This window comes from Rattus norvegicus, chromosome 18 (assembly GCF_036323735.1).
Source record: "Rattus norvegicus strain BN/NHsdMcwi chromosome 18, GRCr8, whole genome shotgun sequence".
Lineage (NCBI taxonomy): Eukaryota > Metazoa > Chordata > Mammalia > Rodentia > Muridae > Rattus > Rattus norvegicus.
In genome coordinates, this window is record NC_086036.1 from 28,535,635 (window position 1) to 28,558,679 (window position 23,045).

General features: G+C 46.0%; 5 protein-coding genes across 10 annotated transcripts; 3 read left to right on the top strand and 2 right to left on the bottom strand.

Annotated features, from left to right (window-relative positions):
• The first annotated feature begins 4,689 nt into the window (after positions 1 to 4,689).
• On the top strand, positions 4,690 to 6,436 carry Eif4ebp3 (eukaryotic translation initiation factor 4E binding protein 3). The gene is made up of 3 exons (NM_001202552.1): positions 4,690 to 4,821; positions 5,819 to 5,992; positions 6,109 to 6,436. The coding sequence occupies exons 1-3, from the start codon at positions 4,719 to 4,721 to the stop codon at positions 6,135 to 6,137; spliced, it is 306 nt and encodes a 101-aa protein (NP_001189481.1). The 5' UTR covers positions 4,690 to 4,718; the 3' UTR covers positions 6,138 to 6,436.
• Positions 6,437 to 7,712: 1,276 nt separating this feature from the next.
• Positions 7,713 to 11,840, bottom strand: Sra1 (steroid receptor RNA activator 1). 3 transcript variants are annotated; one of them, XM_039096578.2, is made up of 5 exons: positions 10,861 to 11,840; positions 10,617 to 10,742; positions 8,961 to 9,157; positions 8,256 to 8,364; positions 7,713 to 8,143 (listed from the first exon to the last, which is right to left on the bottom strand). In XM_039096578.2, exons 1-5 carry the CDS (start codon positions 10,919 to 10,921, stop codon positions 8,094 to 8,096), a joined length of 543 nt encoding a protein of 180 aa, XP_038952506.1. In that variant the 5' UTR covers positions 10,922 to 11,840; the 3' UTR covers positions 7,713 to 8,093. The 3 variants fall into 3 exon arrangements, 2 of the variants coding, with proteins under 2 accessions (XP_038952506.1, NP_899158.3); NM_183329.3 differs by having other exon boundaries at positions 7,713 to 8,127; positions 10,861 to 10,941; XR_010059546.1 differs by having other exon boundaries at positions 8,013 to 8,143; positions 8,256 to 9,157.
• Positions 11,571 to 18,749, bottom strand: Apbb3 (amyloid beta precursor protein binding family B member 3). Of its 3 annotated transcripts, none has more exons than NM_053957.2 (13): positions 18,371 to 18,749; positions 17,935 to 18,092; positions 17,777 to 17,853; positions 16,777 to 16,837; positions 16,465 to 16,611; positions 16,220 to 16,347; positions 15,966 to 15,971; positions 15,711 to 15,825; positions 15,521 to 15,605; positions 15,033 to 15,116; positions 14,661 to 14,776; positions 14,329 to 14,520; positions 11,571 to 12,094 (listed from the first exon to the last, which is right to left on the bottom strand). In NM_053957.2, exons 1-13 carry the CDS (start codon positions 18,417 to 18,419, stop codon positions 11,858 to 11,860), a joined length of 1,455 nt encoding a protein of 484 aa, NP_446409.2. In that variant the 5' UTR covers positions 18,420 to 18,749; the 3' UTR covers positions 11,571 to 11,857. The 3 variants fall into 3 exon arrangements, with proteins under 3 accessions (NP_446409.2, XP_063133140.1, XP_063133139.1); XM_063277070.1 differs by having other exon boundaries at positions 11,574 to 12,094; positions 15,711 to 15,846; positions 18,371 to 18,511; XM_063277069.1 differs by lacking the exons at positions 16,220 to 16,347; positions 16,465 to 16,611; positions 16,777 to 16,837; ... (1 more) ...; positions 17,935 to 18,092; positions 18,371 to 18,749 and having other exon boundaries at positions 11,574 to 12,094; positions 15,966 to 16,213.
• A 224-nt stretch (positions 18,750 to 18,973) lies between these two features.
• Positions 18,974 to 23,012, top strand: LOC120098313 (SLC35A4 upstream open reading frame protein-like). Of its 2 annotated transcripts, XM_063277653.1 has the most exons (4): positions 18,974 to 19,008; positions 19,895 to 19,993; positions 20,682 to 20,919; positions 21,022 to 23,012. In XM_063277653.1, the coding sequence occupies exons 1-3, from the start codon at positions 18,994 to 18,996 to the stop codon at positions 20,877 to 20,879; spliced, it is 312 nt and encodes a 103-aa protein (XP_063133723.1). In that variant the 5' UTR covers positions 18,974 to 18,993; the 3' UTR covers positions 20,880 to 20,919; positions 21,022 to 23,012. The 2 variants fall into 2 exon arrangements, with proteins under 2 accessions (XP_063133723.1, XP_063133722.1); XM_063277652.1 differs by having other exon boundaries at positions 20,682 to 23,012.
• Positions 19,837 to 23,005, top strand: Slc35a4 (solute carrier family 35, member A4). The gene is made up of 2 exons (NM_147140.2): positions 19,837 to 19,993; positions 20,682 to 23,005. Exon 2 carries the CDS (start codon positions 21,267 to 21,269, stop codon positions 22,239 to 22,241), a length of 975 nt encoding a protein of 324 aa, NP_671481.2. The 5' UTR covers positions 19,837 to 19,993; positions 20,682 to 21,266; the 3' UTR covers positions 22,242 to 23,005.
• Positions 23,013 to 23,045: the final 33 nt, after the last annotated feature.

Genomic DNA, 23,045 nt, shown 5'->3' on the forward strand with positions numbered 1-23,045 from the left:
ACTAGAGAAAACAAAAAAGAATGCACATGCATGTTTGCATGTGCACACATAACATGCACACAAACACACGTGTGTGCAAGTGCACTTAACAACCAAGCAGAGAATCATGCAAGCAGCACTTTTCTACTCTAACAGCAATGAAGAATTCTTAATAATCTGTGCCCGTGTCCTAAGCCATCACTAGGCCAAAAATACCATGTTAGTTCTGTGTAATATGTAACTGGTTTCTTCGGTCTTCCATACCATTTTACATATGAGAAAGCTTCCTTAAGCTCATTTCTTACCTTCTATTTTGATGAATTTGGAAAGTATCACTCATGTGAAGTTTACTGTCTTCTCGAGGCCTTCTCACTCTAGGTCAGAATGATCCCTTTGATCACCTATTGCTTCCTCCTATTGAAAACAAAAATAATCACCTAGAGTTGGTGAAATAAATGAGACTACTCTTGATGAAATAGAAAAGTGTAGTCTTACCTAAATTATTTGATAGAACAAAAAGGTGAGTTTTATTCTACATTAATTTTCTATAAAGTATTTGAACAATCTGGAGGAACCCTTATTAATTCTATTTTAAAGCCTTCAATACAACAGAAGAAGAAATTCTGTCTCAGGTCAGGAGCTAGAACCCATAAAGAAAAAGCAAAGAGAAGCCCCTAGAGAATTAGGAAGAAAGGAATTATGCAGTAGAAGGAGCTCCTGGGGAGACTCTCCTCCCTTCCCTTTCACTAACATCACCCTCCTCTCTATTTGAATCTTGGTAGCCTAATCCCAGCCCTATTTTACCTGCTATAATCTCTTCTTCCTCTTCCTGCCTCTTCCTGCCATTACTTTACTGCTATTTTACCAACTTGAACATTGGATAAAACCTAGCTCAGGTAAGAACTTGATTATTTTCCAAACATACAAGGGATGGAGGGAGGCAGTCTGGGTGCAGTGGAGTAAGAGTTAAAGGACTAAACCCTATTTTCATTTCTGTCACTTTAAAACTTTGTGGCTTTAGGCAAGTCATCTTACTTTGCTGGGCTTTGCATTTCCCATCTAAACATGAAATCAAACTTAAATTAACCCAGAGGAGTCTTGTAGTTCTAACACAGAATTTCTTCTTTTTCTTGTCAATGAAAATAGATGGATGGCATTGGGAATACTGAAAATGTTTAGAGTTCTGAGGTTTGTTTCTGATAAGTAAGTGGAATCAAAAACCTATTCTAGAAACCAGTATTGACTTAGAAATTAGTGGAAGCAGAAGAAAATGTTACACATCCATAGTGAGCCCTCAAGTTTTTAAGAAACATCCTGCTAAGTAAGGCACATGTGAATAAAAATAAAATAAAATAAAATAGAATAAAAGTCTTTCAAAGAATAAAATTGTATATTCAAGGTTTCTAGAACCACTTCTTTCAAATAGTGTTGAGTTCAATAATAAAATGATTGTTGTTTTCGAACTCTTTAAAATCGTTGTGGCTTCAGTGTGCTGACTTGCCCTTTTATAGGCCAGTGTGCTTTCTTCAGTCCCTGCTCTCAAGGGAGAAATTCCATCACCTCAGCTAACCAGACCAAAGAAAAGAGTTGGACAGCCAATTGTGGCCTCTTCTAACCAGAGGTAAGAAATCTTAAGCCTTATGGTTTGTGTTTATCCTCTTCCCAACTGAAATACAACTACAAAAAAGGTCTGTCCTCAGTTTGAGTTAGCATTTAGAAGGGGAAAGCTAGGCTTAGGAGTTTCACATTGTGGTGCACCAGTGTGTACCCAGCACTTACAAAGTAGAGGCAGCATTTTAACACCAGCCTCAGTTCCATGAGACACTTCTCTCAACAACACCTCCCCAGCAAAAGGCCAGAAGGGAGGACTTGTTATGCATGGTTCTGTCCTAGTATTGAAGACCTTTGGACCATGTTGTAAACCCAGAAGAGGCAAACAAGCCTGTAGGAAAACAGCTTCAGAACATCTTGTTCTATGACTAGCAAGAAGTACTTCTACCAAACAGTATCTTCCCAGAGGACCCTGTCCTGGGATGAGGACAGTGGTGATGTTGCATTTTCTATTTATGCTTAGTGACTTGGCAATTGAGTACAGGCTAGGTCTTTTGCCTTCACTCTCTACTTTAGGAAATGAATGTGGAAAGGTGGGTTTTAAGTATCAAAATCTTAAGTGTGTTAGTACCACATCCAATAAAGTTCATGAAGCCAGGCATAGTGACATATCTGAAAGTTCTTCCTCAGGCAGGAGAATCACTTGAGCCTAGGAACTCAGTACCAGTCTAAATAAGATAGGAAGTCTTCCATATCAAAATAATAAAAGAGAACAAGAAACTGGGCTTCAAGACCTAAATTAGAGGACAAGATCATGAAGACATTAGCTGATTTTGAGTGGTCTATGGGTACTTTTCACTTAAAAGACAAGATCCACCTGCCTCAGCCTACCCATTTGTGGGAATAAGGCTTATGCCACCAAACCCAGCTTCTTTTGCTTTATTTTGGTGGCACTACTGGGAATTCAAAGCTATTTGCTTAAATGATAGTTGCCTGGTATTAGTCTTATAAGTTTCATTGTATCTCCTAGGCAGTTTTTTTGGGTTGTTTTTTTGTTTTGTTTTTTGTTTTTTTGATTTTTTGATTTTTGGTTGGTTGTTTTACTTCTCTATCAACTAGTAATTAGTGTTAACCCTGTGACTTGAGCTTCTGATGCTTTATTTGTGTTGGTGTAGAGTCTGGTTTTCTTTCTAGTTTCCAAGACCTGACAGCTCACAAGTGTGTTATAGAAAAGCTAACCTAAGAAAAGCAATAGTCGTGATCCTGGCTGCTGTTTTATAATAAAGAGATTCAAAGAAGGAAGACCTCGCTTCATATTGCTGCTTGAAAACCTCTGAACTTGTTTGGCTTTTATTCTCATTTTGCTAGTGCTGGGAACCAAACCTGCACAAGCAGTCTGTCAGCTGAGCTACTTCTTCAGCTCCTACAGTTTTGGGTTGTTTGCCTTACTATGTAGACTAGGCTGGCCTCAAACTTGGGGATCTGCCTGCTTCTGCCTTCCCAATGTTGGAACTAAAGGAGTGTACCACCCCATTCAGCCAGCCCCTAGAGTTCTATTTCTGCTTTTTCTCAGTCTGTTTTGGTGAATCACTTTCTTAATTAAAAACTGTGTGCCAAACCTCTTCTTATACTGCATCTTCTCAAATGATCACATCCCATACTCTTGTGTTTCATTTTATTCATATATGAATAATTAGACAGTTTTCCCCCTTGGACTTCTGACCAGTTTATTACAGCTCTTTACAGTGTTCTGTTTTCTCCCCCCCCCCTTTTCCCCCTTTTATAGTTACAGCTACCAAGACTCCCAAGCCAGGACATTGGGCGTTACCCTAGCTTATCTCTATTTTCCTCAGCCTGCCCTTGCTCAGTTCACTTTATCTTCCACCTTTAAGTTTTTATTACACTTATTGGGGGAGGGACATGTGCATGTTTCTGTACCTGTGTAGAGATTAGAAGACTATTTACAGGAATTGATTCTCTCTTTCCACTTTATGAAGTCCTAGGGATTGAATTTAAACTGTCAGGCTTGACAGCAAGTGCTTTAATCTACTGAGCTATCTTACTGGCCCCCACTTTGTCCTTCTTTTGTGTATCTAAGTTTCATCCACTTCTCTTGTCTCCATTGTCACTACCCAATTGACTCATCTGCAGTATCACCGTCCATCCTCTCCACCATTCCTCTATTCAGAACCAACGGGCTAGTTTCTCAGTTTGCTTAAAAGTGAAATTAAATTGTCAGACAATATCCAGTCTATTCAGTCATGCATCACTTTGTAAGAGACTCCAGTCAGTACATTTTTGGGAATAATAAAATGTATGTACACTTGCTACCTACAGTATGACTCTGAAAACCTGCAGCTTCTGCATTAACAGGAATCACCTGTCAAATCACTGTGCATAGACATTTTGTCAAAACCAATCTCAGCCAGGCTTAGTAGTACATGCCTTTAAGGCTAGCACTCAGAGGTAAAGGCAGATAGACCTCTTAATTCCAAGCCAGCCTGATCTACATACCAAGTTCCAGGGCAGTGAGATCCTGTCTGAAAAATAGTAATAATCTAAATAAAATCCAGTCTGTGAGGCAAGCCTATCTTTTCTGTTCCTTTCCAGAGAACTTAACAGCTAAGCCTTCCTTACCAAGCTCTCAGTTAGCTATGTCTGATCAAAGGGCTGGCCTCCATGGTCTAAGTATCTTGACTACTGTGTTTCTCCAGGGTCTAGTTTAATGACCTTTAAAAGTGTCATATTCAAAAAGCTTATGCTCAAGGGTAGGCCATAGGATACCTTGACCAACTACAACAAATTGGTATCCATGGCACTACAAAGCTGGGCTGAAGGATCCAAACTCTGAAGTCAACTTAAATGAGATCCTGTCTTCCCCTCCTATAAAACCTGTGGGCATATTTTTATCATAAAACGTGATTAATAATACTACATTACTCCTTCCAACATCCAGGTCTTACTAGTAAATAAACTTCTCAACCAACATCTATCTCTCAGGTCAGTCAGTACAGATCCTGAGTTTCCTGGGCAGGTGGGTGGAGCGGGTGGGCGGAGCCCTCAAGTTAACTGGCCAGTGGCCCGCCCCGGGTATGACGTATCCTAGTATTGCCTGCTGCGACTGCCTCCACCTCAGAGCTGTTTTCCACGGTTTTAAGGCACCAGCTGTTGCCTTCCTGCTGCTCACTATGTCCACGTCCACGAGTTGCCCAATTCCAGGGTCCTGGGACCAGCTGCCAGACGGCTACAGCACCACGCCTGGCGGCACACTATACGCCACTACCCCGGGAGGTCAGCGGGCAGGGCTGGGGTCTGTGCTCTGTGGGACAATATGAGGGTGAGGTGGGGTCGATCTTAGCATTGCTTTCTCAGACTTCTCTTCAAATTATAGCACTGAGGGAAGCCTATTTGAAACTTGTTTTCCCGAAAACCCAAAGCAGTGAAACAGTGCTTTATACCTGGCTTTCTGGCGATTCAGGGGGATAATTCTGTTGTGCTCCATGCCTATGCTGCACCAAAATCACTGGTCCTGGGTCCCAATATAACAGTGGTTCTCAACCTTCCTGATGCTGTAACCCTTTAATACATGTTATAGTGAACCCCAACCATGAAATTACTTTTGTTGCTAAAGTTAAGAATCATAATGGAAACATCTTTTTTCCTGGTGGTCCTAGGCGACCCCCATGAAAGGGTTGCTTGATATCCACCCCTTGTATAGCAACCCACAGGTTGAGAACCACTGCAATAGGTGACCTCAACAGAAAGCAGCAAATAATATGTAGTAGTTGTGGCACCTGGACCATAAGCTGCTGGGCTGGCAAACAGGTTTCTACCTACTTCGTGGAAGCAGACGGGAACAGCAAAAACAGGGCAGGGATCTTTGAGGATACTTTGCTGACCATATATTCCCAGGGGTGAGGCTAGCCCTGAAGGACTTTGGATAGGTGAATGGCCCATCATGTTTACCAAAGAATGCAGCTTCCTTTGCAAGAGGTGAGGTTAGGCCCCACTTTATACACACATCAAAGCAATGAGAACTGGAGACTAAGGACCTCAAGTATCTAAGTTTAAAGTGTGGTATTCCTTCTTCAGGCTTCCACCACCACCACCACCCTAGCCTAAAGCACCCTACATAGACTTACTTAGAATATTTAACTTGCCTTAATGAATGCTTAGACTAAACTTGGTTGTGTGCACAAGTCCTTTATAATGTGATGGTTTGCCAGCTGAATCCGAGCTTGGCTCTGTCCAAGTTCCTAACTCTACCTCAATCTATACTCCTTCACAGGCACCAGGATCATCTACGACAGAAAGTTCCTGCTGGAGTGCAAAAACTCACCCATTGCCCGGACACCTCCCTGCTGCCTCCCTCAGATCCCCGGGGTCACAATTCCCCCAACAGTACCACCCTTCAAGCTGGAGTTGCTGAAGGAACAGAAGCAGACAGAGGAAGAGATAACCGGTAAGAAAATGGTTCAACTATTAACTGCCTTTGTGAAGCAGAGTTGGGATTCAATTCTAAGAGAGCTTACCAACCCTTAGATGGGTTAACTGTGTTCTCTTGTTTTCTCTCCCCAGATGACGAACAATTTGAAATGGACATGTAATCTAGTGCAAAGTGACCTGTGTGGAATTATGGAAGGAGCTCTCATGCCACTATTGTCATCACCCCTTCTAGGGTATCCAGGGCCAGCTGGCCTCATCTAATCTGGAAGTGAATTGTTGGTTCTGAGCTTCCTTTAGTTCTGAGGCAGCTAGACCAGGGATAGCAGTGGGCAACCTGCCAAGCCTTTAGCTTTCTCTGGTCTATACATATTCCTCCCAAACTCTGCTCTTCCCCTCAGGGCTGGCACTGGGGAACAGAGTATGTCACCTTCTGGCTGCTTAGTAAACTTTCAAAAAACTGTCTTGGCTCCATTGTCCTCCTCAGTGCTAAATTCACAGCTGCACAACTAAGGCATAAGTCTGTTTCCAGCTCCCACTGGCCCACTTTCAGCAAAATCAGGGCATGAGGGAAGGCTACTGGAATTGCCAGGCACAAGCAACAGCCTGAGCCTTGCTAAGGTCTAGCAGTTCTTGTCTTTCCAGGCAGCAGCCTTCCTGGAATTAGATTGTTCTAGCAGCCCCTCCCTCTCCATTTGTAAGCTGGAACCCTGGAAGAGATGCTGTTTCACCTAATAGTGATCCCCAATTTTTTGCCCTGCCTTTTCTGCTTATTACTTCTAAGTACCAATCCCTAGTTCAGTGCTTGAAACCTTATATCCTCTTCTCAGCATAACCACCAATATGTTTGTTTCACAGCTGTTTCTTCCTTTCTTTTTTTAAAGTGTTAGAAATGACTTTGGGGATGGTGCTGGAGAGATGGCTCAGTAGTTAAGAGCACGGACATCTCTTCCGGGGGTCCTGAGTTTCAAGTCTGGACAACAGAACCACATCTTACAACCATCTACAGTAGGATTTGATGCCCTCTTCAGGTGTGTAGGCATATATGCAGATAGAACACTCATGAACATAAATCTTTTTTTTTTTTTCTTTTTTTTCGGATCTGGGGACTGAACCCAGGGCCTAGCAAGCGCTCTACCACTGAGCTATAAATCCCCAACCCCTATAAATCTTTCTTTAAAAGAATTTAGGGCCTACACTGAAACCCAAATTAGGCATCACCTTGTTCAGTAAATCAGATTATCCTGACCCCAATATCAGTACTCCAGTTGTTGGAATAGGAGAGCAATGTAGTTTTGGCTGGCCTCAAGTCACTATGTAGTTGTAGTACAGGGTAACCTTGAACTCCTCTCTCAGTCTCCATGTCTCAACTGTTCAGACTACAGGTGTATGCAACACCCAACAAGAATGCAGAAATCTGGTCTTTTTCTCCTTCAGTTTAAACAGCAGAAAACCCAATTACTGGTTCTACTCCCTATAGCAACACACCAGAAATAGAAGAAAAGGAATGGTTTCTTCTGAAAGGAAATTTCCAGTTGTTTGAGTCTATTCTCAGGCTGAAATGATATTATCCAAAGACACCATGCCACATTATAAATACACTTTCCAGTCTAACTTTGAGAAGAGCAGGAGCAATCTGGTTATCCCTGTCAAGGCCCTTCTTGATGAATGGAACAAGCAGTAGTATCCATGGAGCAGGGGAGCTGACATCAGAAAGAACCAGTCTGGCTCAGAATGGCTCACCTTTCCTACCCACTTCCCACCATTGAGAAGTTTATTGAAATGTACACATGAGTAACAAGTGATCTTGCAGTAGCCTAGGTAGGATCTTTGGTCAGGCCCATCAAGACCAGCAGTCTCCCTGGTGGTAAAAGGGAGCCAAGTGAGAAGAGGCCGTCCACACTAAGGCATAGAAGTCATGTGAGGTGAGTCTGGGGAGCCACCGGCATTATGAAGATGGTTGGAAGCCTGGTATTGTCTGGTTCTCAGGTGCCACTGTAGATGTCTCTTCTTTGTTCTCCTCTGAAGATAGACTCCTCTTTTCTGCAATTAATCTTTTAACTCCCACCATCCACTGACTGACCTCAGTCACATGGTCAACCATGAGTGATCGATGAATGTCATCTGCTGTATCCCACTGGTGGTGTAAAAGTTCTGAAGAGAAACAGGGCTTGAGCAAGCAAATAGTAAAAGTTGTGTCTTCCATTCCTCCCCTCCCAATCAGTTAAAACCTTTCCACCAATTCAACCATCAATGGGGTGATAAAGGACCCCCAGTCATACCTTGTACCAGCAGTGCCATCCTCTTCTTTACAGGTACTGACAACTTCCCTCCATCCCACTGTTCGTGAAGCAGTGCCAAGCGTCGGCTGATATCATCACATACCTGCTTCTGAAACAAAAGCCCATCCAGCTCAGTGCTACTGGCATGAGCTCACTTCTGGCTCAGGGGTTTGAGCCTTAATCATTAGAGTTCATATTTCTTTACCTAAGGCTTAGAGGCCCTCCACTACAAATATGATAAAGCCAATGTCCTCCCAAGACAAAAGATACACATGACAAGAATTTTAAATTTTCAGTGCTCCTCAGCTCCTCAGAGTCTTACCGTTACTGTTCAAATAACATTTGAAAATTTGAAGAAGAGTACCATGCTGCTTCCTTTTTCTTCAAGCCTTTGCCTCTAGAGAGCTGAAGAACCTTCATACAAAGCTTGTTTGTTTCTCCCAGACTGGGTACAAAATTGACAGTAAATTCTGAATGGCTTTGTTAAAAAAGTAAGCTTATAACTCACTAATAGGAGTTAAAGATATCTCCACAAGGCCTCTATTACTGGCTGGTCCTTCAAAAGTTCTGAGAAATCCTCTGACATCAGTATCCATTTTCCTGGAAAGACTAAGAGTCCTTAAGAGGCCATTGAAAGATCTGTCTTTAAGAACCATATTTGATTGGATAGGAGTCCTTTCCGCCCCCTGAAGTGCCAGGGCCTACCTTCGTGTGACCACGGCAATCCTCCAATGCCTGTTCCAGAGGTCTTAGCACGTCTTCTATTAGAGTCTCAGACTCAATGACTGGAGAACTTGGGGGGTCCACACCAGAAGCAGGACAGCTCCCCATGGGTGGAGGCCTGGAAGCCTTACTTGAAGGAGGTGGATGATCCACTGGAGGTGGTCCAGAAGTTTCTGGGGCTGAAATGTTTACATCAACACCAAGGCTTAGTCCCCTGCAATGCTCATTTTATTCCCATCTTCTCATTTCACTTTGTTCACAGCATTGACTCTAATACAAATTATCATGCTATGAATGTACAAATAGGCTGCAGTATTTGCTATCAAAAACCCCTTCACATTCTTTTTAAGATTTATTATTAAGTACACTGTAGCTGTCTTCAGACACACCAGAAGAGAGCATCAGATCTCATTACAGATGGTTGTGAGCCACCATGTAGTTCCTGGGATTTGAACTCAGGACCTCTAGAAGAGGAGTCAGTGCTCTTAACCACTGAGTCATCTCTCCTGCCCCACATTCTATTTTTTTCTTAACTGCTCTACATGGCCTTGGTTGTCCTGGAATTTGAGTTATTGTTTTTTAGACCAGGCTCAACTGAAATTGCCTCAAACTGAAGAGATCCAACTGCTTTTGAAGATTAATTACAGAAATGTTAAATCTATTGGTTTCTTATCTCTAACTTAAACTATCTTCACTAATGATTTAAGACTTAATTCTAACCAGTCTTCTCTGTGCAATCATTAGGTGCTAGAGACCCCTAAGGTTCTGTCTTGGTTCGTCTTTAAGCCCCTATCCACAACCTCTCCTTTAGGGATGATCTTCAAACCTATTATACCAAATCAAATGTGGCATCCCACTACCTTCCATCCCTCCATTTAAAAAAGTCTTTTGGAGCACTCTGAACTAGGCCAAGTTCTCATCTTAGAGACTGGAGCACTCTGAACTAGGCCAAGTTCTCATCTTAGAGACTGCACTCACCTGTCTCTTGTGCTGGAAATAGTTTTGCATCTTTTAGTGCCTAACTTGTCTCATTTCCGTGATTAAATAGCTCCCCAGATACCATGGTTACCCTGGAAACTTGCTACCCCAGTTTCCTCTGCAAAGTCCCTAACACTATTTCACGTGTCATTTTATCTCTAGCTAGTGTGGACTGTGGAATCAAAAACCTATTAGTTTGTTCACTATTTTTTTTTTTTTTTTGGTTCTTTTTTTCGGAGCTGGGGACCGAACCCAGGGCCTTGTGCTTCCTAGGTAAGCGCTCTACCACTGAGCTAAATCCCCAGCCCCTGTTCACTATTTTTTTAGTTTGCACTCAAACAGTTCCGGCCTCTTGACAGGTGATCAGTAAATACCTATTAAACAAACAAGTAAATAACACAAAATCTAAGATGCTTATAAGACAAAGACTATGGGATCCTGGGAAGAGAGCTAGGATAGAAACAATTGAAAATGGTCTTAACATACCATTTACTAATCAGAGCTGCAAAAAGATCAGGCTCAAAAAGCGCCTGCGCTGAGCCTTGGATTCCCTACCCTTCTTATGGAGTCCTTGAGGAAAATAGGCCAATGGGACAGGTTTATCCCAGATACCATATCTTTTCCTTTTTGCACAGGATTCTGCCCACGCCCCTCACCCACCTCTAGGGGATCCATCCTGTGGGGCCGCAACCCTCTTAGTAAGGGGAGTGCGTTTGGTTCCACCAGTCTGAGTCTGCAGCCCGTAGGAGAATTGTGGCGGGTCGTTCCAGCCGCGTTCCTTGTTGCCTGCGAAGGCGAAGAAGTGTGTGAAACGAGACCAGGAACCCAAGAGACCAACGGAGCATACACTGGGGTTTAGGGGACGGGAGAGGGCGAGTACCACCAGCCCGCCAGCCGCGCTCACCGGGCTTCACGTACAGCTCCGCCATCTCCACTTCCGCACCGCCAGCAGGGCAGCACGTCATTTCCGGGGTGGTAGCTCACTCAAGCTGCCTGGCGGTATAGGAGGAGCTGCCTAGACAGCCCAGCACCAGTTCTTTAAAGGACAACTGGCTAAGTATCCGGGGCCCTTAATCACAAAATACCAAATAGGTAGTTTTTTTTCTAATGTCCCCAATTTTGCTCTCAGAAGCAAATTCAAGCAAACACCGTAAGTTCCTGCCATAGTTAACCACATCCACCTCTGGAAAGTCACATATCAGTAGCCTGCCCTGCACAATCTTTGTATTCACTTTCTTTAGGCTTGCTAACAAGAGCTCATCTTCAGTACTCAGATATGTCAACTCTTCAGAAGTCTTCTGAAATGCCTTGGACAAGTGTTATCTGAGCTCCCACAACCCTCTGATAATTCCTGGTTAGACTACATGGTCTCTTCTGTCTTCTCTGATTTGGTTGTTTCTCCTCTAAAAGTCTCAGAAGGAACCCTTACAAGTAGGCCTACTTTAATATCTAATATAGAAAAGCTCTTAGAAACTCTTTGCTGAATGGAGTCAGATTTCCATGAACCATGTCCTAATTATGGCTACAGGCATATTATGACCAACACCAAGCATAATACCCACCTCACACAAGCTGATGGCCCCCAATCTTAGCCCAGGTCAATATACTCATAACTAGTGAGATTACTGAGGGATTTTTATTTTCACTGATTCTGCTATAAAGTTGATGAGGTAGAGCCAATTGTCCAGGGCTGGACAGGGGCAAGGAACAAAAGGACCAAAGGAAAGTGGTGCTACAGGCCTAAGTTAGAGTGCAGGGCCTCTCAGTCATCCATATAAACAACGAACTTGGTCATAAATACAGAGTAGGCAAGGATCAGGGATGGCAGGAAGGTGAGAGGCTACAGAACCCTAGGGACTGGAAGAGTATAGAGCCTCTTTCCCCAGCCCTCTAAGATCAATTTAGGACATATGGAGAAGAGAAGGTTTTAGCCTGAAGGCATCAAGAAATGAGAAGACACCCCGCTTTCGAGGAGCTGCTCCAGCACCCCCAACCCCTCCTTTGAGTAGAGGGGGAGGAAGGGGGCCGCCTGGGGAGTCCATGGAGCTGGTCCGCTTGAGCCGCAGGCGAGCGCGAGCCTGAGCACCCCAGGCCTTACCCCGAGCTGCTGAGGCCACTAGACACTTCTGGTACTGAACCTAGGAAGAATGGGAATATGAATATCCAGCTTTCTGCCCTTGCATACCTAAAAGCTTCCATGGGGCAGGTAACTGGCCAAGAATTCTGTTTGGTATGATCAAGGTCCACAGTCATGCCTCAAGTACCTAAAGCATTCCCAGGTACCTCTCAGAAACAAAAACATAAAACTTGACATTTAGTGAGTACTTAAGGAAAGCTAGTCACTGTGTTAAGTGCTTTAACCTAGTTATTTATGAAGTGTTGCAAATGAAGATAACCACGTTTCCGAGCTAATAAATGATTTGTTTAAGGCAGTGGCTCTCAACCTGTGGATCACAAACCCCCAGCAGGTGTCATATAAAATATTTATATTACAATTCATAAGAGTAGCAAAATTAAAGTTATAAAGTAGGAATGAAATAAATTTATGTCCGGGGCAGGGGTTCACCATAACATGAGGAAGTATATTAAAGGATCAGAGCATTAGGTTGAGAAACAACACTAAGGTCTCACAAATAGAAATGTTAGAACTGACATTCACATGTAAGTCTGTCCAGTTGCAAAACTTGCACTCTTTTTGTTATTGTTGTGTTGTTGCTATTTTTGAAACAGGGTTTCTCTGTGTAGCCTGGCTGTCCTAGAGCTCGATCTATAGGCAAACTGGCCTCAAAATTACAGAGATCCACTTGCCTCGTGAATGCTGGAATTCATTCACAGCCACTACTGCTTGGCCAAAACATGCACTCTTAATTATACCTACCACTATGAGCCTCTTCTCCCCATCTCTCACTGTTCTGTACCAGTCTCTGGCAAAACAGATTCTCTGGTGTAGAAAAAGTCTATAAACTCAATCCATTCCCAAAATAACTATCCCAATCAACCTCTTATTTAAATTATTCAGAGCAGATTCTACTTTGCCTTTCTACTTCCTCTTGTTTATCTGCAATTTAGCTTAAGTAGATAAAATCCACAAATCTCACTTTACTGTCCTGCTTAAAACCCTTCAAGGGTCTTTAGTGCCCCAGGCTAATCTTAAGGTTCTCATGACCTGGCTTCTGCCATTCTTTTTGTTCTCCTCTATCTTCTTGCAGAGCATGCATACCATGTTCTTTCAGGTACTCTAATCCACACCTCTCACTTCCAATCCTGAGGTTCTCTGGTATACCTGCCTTATGTCTCTTCGCCTGGCACACTTCTTTGGGTGCCTTTTTCTCCCCTACCAGTAGCCTGTCTGCTTCTTGAGGAACCATCTCCATCATCACGTAGTATGTATCTTATTTCTGATGTGTTTATGTTCTATTAGAGTATTCTGTGATGGCAAAGGCTGTGTGGGCCTTCTGTACAGATGAATGCGCAGGATTAATTATAGTGGATCCTGCGGATAGTCATTTGTTTGCATTAATAAGTGAACTGAATTAAGTAAACTGAATAGTGTAGTTTAAACATCCTATATATTTTTTAAAAGATTTATGTATTTAATATATGAGTGCTCTATCTCCATGCACATCTGCATGCCAGAAGTAGTCATGAGATCTTATTATAGATGGTTGTGAGCCACCATGTAACGGTTGCTTGGAATTGGACTCAGGACCTCTGGAAGAGCAAACAGTGCTCTTAACCACTGAGCCATCTCTCCAGCCCACATCCTACATTTTAATGACCGCATACATCAAGAAGTATGTTGAATCAGTTAAAATGGGGCCAACTCCATATAGCACTTCATCCAAATGCTGAAATGTGTTGTATAAGTGTGTCCATGAGTGTGTGAGTGTGTGCATGTGTGCGTGTATGCATGTGTGTATGTATGCGTGTGCGTGCATGCGTGTGTATGCATGTTTGTGTGTGTGTGTGTGTGTGTGTGTGTGTGTGTGTGTACCTTATATTAGCATTCCCCATAGTTTAAGATTAGCAGAAATAGCAATTATTATGTGGAATGCCCTAGACTTCATATATTAGAAACCAACACAAGGGGGCTGGGGATTTAGCTCAGTGGTAGAGCGCTTACCTAGGAAGCGCAAGGCCCTGGGTTCGGTCCCCAGCTCCGGAAAAAAAACAAAAAAAACAAAAAAAAAAAGAAACCAACACAAGACTTAGCAAAAACAGTATTAAAAAGCCAGATGTATCTGTGAACCAGATTTGGTTCTGTGATCACTGGGTTATGATTTAAAGAGAGCTGCCCATCTTGAGCCTACTCCACAGTACAGAGTGGCCGCAGAAAAACCCTTTTCCCATTCCCATTCCATCCCCAACTCACCATGCAGGCAGCTTGCACAGCTTCAGAGAGTCCCCCAGCATGAGGTTGGCACCAGAAAGCTGCACACTGGAAGCTCTGACAACCAAGATCAGCGATGAGGCCAAAGGTATGCGGATCATGGCCAACACCAATAAAGGTTACAAGGCGAACAGGACACTGCCACAGTGGCTCTTCCTCTGCACCAGCCTCTGCCTGCCCACATAAAGCATAATCACTACAAACTAAGCAATGGCCAGACCCAATACTTCCAGAACTAAGTAAAGACACACACACCCCCACCTCGACATGCCTGCTTACCCTCCAAGGCCCCAAACTTCACCCTTTAGTCGTACCTGAATAGGATGTGCAGTCATCAGAGAGTCAGACACACTGAGCATAGCGGGGACCCAGGTTTTCCGGTCCCCACGGCCAGTGAGGGTACCAATGGCCTCATTCAGCACATCCATACCTAAGGAGACATGCCTACTGTGTTGTCTGGCTTAGATAGAAAGGGCTCCTGGGAGATTCTAGGACTCTTTCATTAACTTAGGATTCAAAGCGATGGGAAGAGAATAGATGGAGCTGAGTTTGAAATTCTGAGTTGGAAGAAGGGATATATTTCCGGCTATCTAAGGCCATTCAAGAACTCTTAAGACTAGGTACAGCATAGACCTTACTTCCCTTCCCCAACACACCCACACCCATCCAGCCCCCTTAGTCCTCACCCATGGCTTTGGTGACTGGTAGGATCCCCATGTACAGTGCCTCATACTTCTGAGCAGCCTGGCTCACTGCATCCAGCAATTCCACTGAAATACACACATTACACACTAAGCTAGCATAGAAACTCAATTAGCCCTTTCCCACCCTTCCTGTGTGTAGTTTGAAGACAGGGTTTCACTATGTAATCTGGAACTGGCCTGGAACTTTCTATGATGAGCAGACTGACCTTATGTGTGACAATCTCTATCTCTGCCTTCTAGTGCTGGGATTACAGACAGGCCTTACCATTCCCCGCTTCTCCACACTAATGAATATGCTAGGACTCAGGCTGGAGCTGTTGCTACTAAAGGAAAAAACCTATAGATCCGCCTCCAATTCACTGTTTGGGTCCTTGGGTCTGGACTCTCCCGGGAGGAACCCAGCCCCCTTACCACCTCCATCTTTTACAAAAGCATCCTGATGGTGCACGGCGGCAAGCCCTTCCCCATACCTTGCCTTGGGAAGTCTTCAGGGGAAATAGGATCTGGGGAACAACAAGCAGCTTCTCCACTGAGTCCTACCCTCTCTGACAAGATCTAAAATACAATGCAAGCAGCATGAGGTACACGGGAGAGAAATCAGGGTAAGGCCAAGCTCACCCTATCCCAACTTCACATTCCCTGCCCACCACTGGCCCTCACCTGTGCACAGAGCCCCTGTAGAGCACTTGCTATGGCTTTTGCGGGCACATCACAGCGAAACACATGACATTTGAGCATACAGCTGTCTTTGTCACCCGCAACAAAAGCAAAGTCCCTGGCAGGGGCGGAGACAAAGCTGTTAGGGGCAGAGGCTTCTAAGTGCCTGTGAGAGGCTTCACCAGTTAGGTTTAAGATATGGCACCGTTGGAATGGGAGAGGCAGGGATAGGGCTTAGAGAACCCAGTTATCACATACCTGTCACTGTTCCAGAAGCATGTGGGAGCACAGGAGAAAATCAGCCCAGTCTCTCAGACTCTCCCCTATCTGTCCCTGCTGAGCTGGGGTTGGGCCCACCCACCCCAACCAGGGATGAACCAGGCAGGGAAGGCCGTGCTGGGTCCACATCAGAGGATCTGTGTCCAAGGGTTCAGCATCAGTGGGGATCACAGCCTGCAAGGGGGAAGGGGGAAACAACTCTCACAGAGTTGGGGGAATGCAGAAGTCCTCACCGGCCCTTGGAGCTGCCCACACCCCATACACGGATGTGAACCAGAGGCTGACAATGGATCAGACTGTGGTCCAGGGGATTCAGCAAGCTCATGGCATCTTTTTTCAGGACCATCAGCATGTTCTGGCCCTGCCAAGGACAGACAGTTGACAGATAAAGTTGGTTAACATGGGAAACAAGCAATTCAGGAAAAACCTACCTCTGCTGAGGCATAGGCTGACCCCCTGGGGAAATCAGACAGCTCACCTCACCCCAGGCACCATCATGAGGCTGGCTCCGGTTTCGGGTCTGGGCTAGCTGCTGGATACAGTTATTGACAGCAATACTGCTCTTCCCTGGTGCCAGGTCCTCCTCAGGGACCTCTACCCAGCCCAGAGAGCGGACTGCAAAGCACTGACAAGACAGAGAAAAAGAAGTGACGAGATGTCGAGTGGAGTGGTGGATGACACGGGATCCATACATATAAACTCTGGCAGTCCTACTCTTTACTATCCTACCCCTAATCTTTCTCTTGACATCTCCCAATGTCTTAAACTGGCCATCATGTCGAATCACTACCTTAGCTCCTGGCTCCAGGCTCCGGACATAGGAATCTTCATTATACCATGTTAGAGAGTTACTGGAACAGAGAGTAGAGACAGTAAAAGGATTAAGGTTCCTACAGTAGAGGCAACAGTAAAACCTAACCTACCTGACCAGCACAGGATTTGGGAAAGACCCAAAATACAGCCCCAGAAATGCAAACCCAGAAGAAATAGGACTCAGAATATAGTAAATCAACAAAGAATAGTTTAAAATGGGGTTGGGGATTTAGCTCAGTGGTAGAGCGCTTGCCTAGCAAGCGCAAGGCCCTGGGCTCGGTACCCAGCTCCGAAAAAAAGAAAAGAAAAAAAAAAAAAAAAAGAATAGTTTAAAATTTGAAGAAATTTAGGACACAAGACACAAACATAAACTAAAAGACATAAATGTGAATATGAATTTAAAATATGGACAAAAGCTTCCAAACCACAACAAGATAGCCTAGAACATAGAATAGAAACCCCAAAAGAAATGAAGTCAATGGATGGGATCTATTGGAACATGATGGGTCAGGACAGAGAATACAGAACACAGATTTAATGATAAGAATTTGCAATGGACAAAATTCAAAATTCAAAATACTCAAAGTCAAGAACATGAGACAAAGCCAAGTACAAAGAGAGTCCCAAACAGACAAAAGTTCCCAGAAGTGGGGGTTGGGGGGTTTAGCTCAGTGTAGTGCGCTTGCCTAGCAAGCACAAGGCCCTGGGTTCGGTCCTCAGCTCTGAGAAAAACAAAACAAAAGTTCCCAGAAGCACTGTTTAAAAGCAAATTGTGGAAGCAGGCATGGTATTATTTCTATGAGTTCCAGGGCAGCCCGGTAGACATAGTGAGTTCCAGGCCAGTTAGGGCTACGTACTCAGTGTGACATGAGACCCTGTCTCAAAAAAAAAAAAAAAAAAAAAGCAATTTGTGGATCCAGCTGCATTCTGTTGAGTGCCACAATAACCTCAAGGCTTTCCCTAGGCCTGGGTGTTACCTTCGGTTCAATGAGCTGTCCAGGCTGGAGAAAGATCTCCCCTTGGGAGGTCGTAGTTCCCAAATCCCCTCTTTTCCCTGTGGAGTAGAGATCAGTCAGTGTAACAGCAGGCCTAAGTCCACCCATACGCTCAGGCTCCATCCTCTTGTTCTACCCACCGTTCCTGGGTCCTCTGCTAGTTCCCAGGTTGGGCGCTGCCACTGAGTGCTACCGCTGGGTACATGCCAATAATAAGTTCCTGCAGCATCACGGATCTTTCTCCAGCCAGGGGGTAGGCCTGTTTCCCCCTCCAGATTTTGGTCCCCCCACAAGTCATCTACAGGAAAAAGGGATTAAAGTACGGGCACACGTTATTTGTGAGCTCCCAACACTACCGTCATAACCCTCGCTCCATCCCATAGGAGACAGCCCTGAACTTAAGTATCAACTCCCATCCTAAAAATAGCACATGCAAAGGTCAAGGTTCAATTATCCTCTGGTTCTCACCCCCGAGATGCCATCACCACCACCCCGTGTTTGAACCTCGGGCAGCCTTCCTTCATCCCTCATCTCCCCTTGGCTTTTGGTCCTCCCAACCGGACCCTCGGTGCACACCATCGCAGTTGACCAGAATGATGGCCAGCATATAATCCTTGCCCAGCATAGTCTCGACTGGCCTGCGTTCTCAGCCCAAGGCGACCTCCGGAGCTGCAGGGCACACAAGCCCAGCCTCTCTGCGCCGGAGACCGCCGGGCCAACTGGCACCGCGCAAACAAACACTGGGCGGGATAGGGACGGCCTTGGGGGAGGGCAGAGGCGGGCCTGAGCTGCCTGTGCGTCTGGTTTCCCGAGTCCTCGCGTGTTTCGGTGCGTGTGTCCTACGAAGCGTACTGACACGATGAACTCCGCACCGGTCGGTAACTAAGAGTTCCTCCGACGGCGGAAGACCGGCAAGGAGAACGTGCACACTGTGCACCAGGGCGCGAATGAGATCATCCGGTGGAGCATGAGATCATCACGCCCCGACCTTTACCCCTGCGCACAAACATACAGCCAAAGACCAGACGGGAGGAGCACTGTGGCCTTTTCTGTGAGGACAGCCTTCACCAAAAAGGCCCCGCCTTCCCGTCCTCAACTCCCCCCACCCCCGAAATGCCCCGGAAGTGCCTCTAAAATGGAAGTAGCCTTTGCCATGAGGAGGAGGGGCTGCGCATGCGCAACAAGTTCGAAAGGGGAAGATGGCGGATGACAAGGTGAGTTGAAAGCGAGGGCTGCTTCAGTCGGAGTAGTATTCACGTTCCTTAACCATTTTAGTTTTGAACAGAGACGTCAGGGGTGACTTTTTTTATGAGTTCCTGTCAACTGACTCAACAGTAGGGGGCACTAGGGAAGGGTTAGCCTTCTGGGGACGGACACGGTTTCTATCTATGAGCACACATTCACTCAGTAACAATCCTCACTCGGGCCCATTCTCTAGCCCCTGAAGTCTGCCTTACAGAAACAGCGTTTCCAGTCCTCCTTTACCACTACCGTCATTCAAACACGCTGCTCACTCGTTGAATTTCATACTCACATGCTCACATAAAAGACTTGAGTCTTTTAGTCATACTCTTGCTGACAGTTATTCTCACATATCCATGTATCATGTTCAGTGTGGAATGGCCTAAGCATATATTAGGTTAACCTTGAATTGTACAGGGAACTGCTTCAACCCGTTATCCACACTTGGTCTGGAAGCCCCGTGTCACCTACAGATTTACTAATAGCCTGCCGGTTTTTCAAGTATTGGAACACAGCAGTTAAAGAAGACAAATGACCATTTTCAGCAAGCTTGTGCATCAGTCAGAGTACTTCCTACATAATGCTAACTGGAAGTTCCTCTGCTTGTTATATGATTCTGTAACGGTCATAGGTTCCTGGTGCACATCCCACCTGCCACCTCCCTGTCCTCCATGTGCATGCTTTTCATTGTCTGCCTTCCTATATCACTGCCATCCCAGGAAGGTGTTGCAGGAAGAGATTTATTTGGTTCTTCCCATCATCCCTCCCACAGCTCACCTAGTTCCTAGCCTCTGATAAAATTGAGCAGGGCATGGGACTGGGTCAAGTCTGCTGGAGCCAGCCTCTCCCTTGTCCTAGGATTCTCTGCCCAAGCTTAAGGACTTGACATTTCTCAAGAAGCAGCTGGAGCGCCTACAGCAGCGTGTGGAAGATGAAGTCAACAGTGGCGTAGGCCAGGTAAGGGTCCCATTGCTCTTAGAAATGTTGAAAAAGAGACAGAGTTTTGGTTTTTTTGGTTTTTTGGTTTTTTTTTTACAGTGGACAATGAGGACCCAAGACAAGTCTCCCTGATAAAATAGCACTTGAACTGCCTATTGTGTATACAGGTTGAGGGCCAACCTGGTCTACCTAGAAAGCTGTAGGCCAGCCTATGCATAAGACCAATACTACACACAAGAGACCTTGTAAAAAATCCAGAAAGCAGAGGGAGGGGAATAGCGCTGCTTGAGCTGAGATCTTACATGGGTTTTAAATAGATGAAAGGTATATGTGCGGACATTCCAGGTACTACACAGATAGAGCCTTGGTGGTAAGCCGCATTATAAACATGAAACAGGGGTAAGGTCATCAGAGACTTGCTAGATAATGAAGAAACAAAGAAACTAAGGGGCAGGTTCCTTGGAAGCCTTTTTTTTCATTCTGGCTGAATGGGGTTCTGGTTAGAGTCCTCTGAACCTAGGATCCTGGTATTGCGTGATTGGGACCCCTCCATTCTTTTTCTAGCTCCAGAACTTTGAGATAATCTTTGGAGAAAACACAGTTACCAGCAGGGAGGCACAAGTGGCTGTATGCTCTAAGCCCAGCTTAGCTCCCAGGCAGAGAAAAGGAGAGCACGCCTGATTTCCTTCTGTGTCTTTCCCTGCAGGATGGCTCGCTCTTGTCCTCCCCGTTCTTCAAGGGATTCCTGGCAGGATACATGGTGGCCAAACTGAGGGCATCTGCAGTATTGGGCTTTGCAGTGGGCACTTGCACTGGCATCTACGCGGCTCAGGCATACGCTGTACCCAACGTGGAGAAGACACTGAAGAACTACTTTAGGTCACTACGAAAGGGGCCTGACTAGCCCCTGTGGAGAAGGCAGGATGAGCATGTTGGGCCTGCAGGTAGAGACCTTCCTGTCACAGCCACTCTGCCTGGCTCCCTCTGCTGTTCATGTGCTAACCCCACCCCTCCTGCCTCTTTCCTCCCTGCCTTTCTTCCTGCAGAGAGTGGACAATGCATTGTCAGCCTGCACCCTACACTCCTTCCCTCCCTAGTTCCATGGGACTGACCCCAAAACTACGGGTCATGAACCCCCTCTTCAAGACCTAACTGGAATGTGCAGCTGTCTCTGATCCTCAGTATTCTCTCTGGTGATGTACCACAGTTCTATACTCAATTTCCTACAACTGTGTCCCAGTCCCTCTGTCCCTTGCTAGCTACCCAGGACACCCAGGATCTGGTGTGGGCCATGAGTGTAGAAGATGGGGGTATGCCAGGCCTAGCCCGGCCAAAACAGGCTCGCTGGACCCTGATGCTGTTCCTGTCCACTGCCATGTATGGTGCCCATGCGCCATTCTTAGCACTGTGCCATGTGGATGGCCGAGTGCCCTTCCGGCCCTCCTCAGCTGTGTTACTCACTGAACTGACCAAGCTCCTGTTGTGCGCCTTCTCCCTCCTGGTAGGCTGGCAAACATGGCCCCAGGGCACGCCACCCTGGCGCCAGGCCGCACCTTTCGCACTATCAGCTCTGCTCTATGGCGCCAACAACAACCTGGTGATTTATCTGCAGCGCTACATGGACCCCAGCACCTATCAGGTGCTGAGCAATCTCAAGATTGGAAGCACAGCTCTGTTGTATTGCCTCTGCCTTGGACATCGCCTCTCTGCGCGCCAGGGGTTGGCGCTGCTGCTGCTGATGGCTGCGGGAGCCTGCTATGCCTCAGGTGGCTTTCAGGAACCTGGGAACACCCTTCCGGGGCCCCGGTCAGCAGCTGGAGCCCGTCCCATGCCCTTGCATATCACTCCACTGGGACTTCTGCTCCTCATCCTATACTGCCTCATCTCCGGCTTGTCCTCCGTGTACACAGAGTTGATCATGAAGCGACAGCGGTTGCCCTTGGCTCTTCAGAACCTCTTCCTCTACACTTTTGGGGTAATCCTGAACCTTGGACTGTACGCTGGCAGTGGCCCGGGCCCAGGCTTCCTAGAGGGTTTCTCTGGATGGGCAGTGCTGGTGGTGCTGAACCAGGCAGTAAATGGACTGCTCATGTCAGCCGTCATGAAGCATGGCAGCAGCATCACACGCCTCTTCATCGTGTCCTGCTCGCTAGTGGTCAATGCTGTGCTGTCAGCAGTGCTGCTACAGCTGCAGCTCACAGCCACCTTCTTCCTGGCCGCACTGCTCATTGGTCTGGCTGTGTGCTTGTACTATGGTAGCCCCTAAGTCATTGACCACCTGCACTCACTTGTGGCTGCGTAGATTAGATGCAACCACCAGAGTCACCTCCCAGGCCTCTGTGATCCCTCTAACAAGTGCCTTGTAAGAAAAGCTAAGGTGTCCAGGTTAGCCTTTGCATGTTCAGTGGGAGAGTTAGCCCTAGGAGCAGAGTGGGCTTGGTTAAGGAAACACCTAACTGCACTCTCTGTGTTCCCTCATCTAAAGAACTGGGAGCCCAAAACCCAGGCCTGGGCAGCCTGTCCTTGAAGCACCCTGCCTTGTCCTGCATGTACATGGCTGCTTCAAGTGAAGTTTCAGTCTTCTCACCTGCTGCGGTCACTCCTGAAGACTTTGTTTCCAAGCTTGGTGCTGGCTGCTCCAGCCCAGCATGACTTCTGCAGAAGAGATGCTTAGTTTGCCCCCTCTACAGTGCTGTTCCCCTTTCCCATCCATTATTCTGGAAAGGTCAGAGGGAGCTGGGGCTTGACTCATCTCAGGGAACATTGCCCCTGGGCCCTGGCTTAAGCCTACACTCCTGACCCCTGTGCTAACCCGAGAGCCCTGTTGAAGCCCACGTTACCTCTGAAGCACTTAGGAGGGACTGTTCTTCCCACTCTTCAGAGGTGTCCTAAGTTCCAACAACTTGGGAGGGTTCTGCAGAGTAACCAGGGACCAGGTCCAGAAAACATTTATAGCCAATCAGTGTCAAACTACTTCAGCAATAAGGTCTTAATAAAGTGTCCTGGCTGTAGGTGCTTCCTACAACCATTTACAGTTGTCCTGTCTTCTGTGCTTCATGGCTCTCCTCAA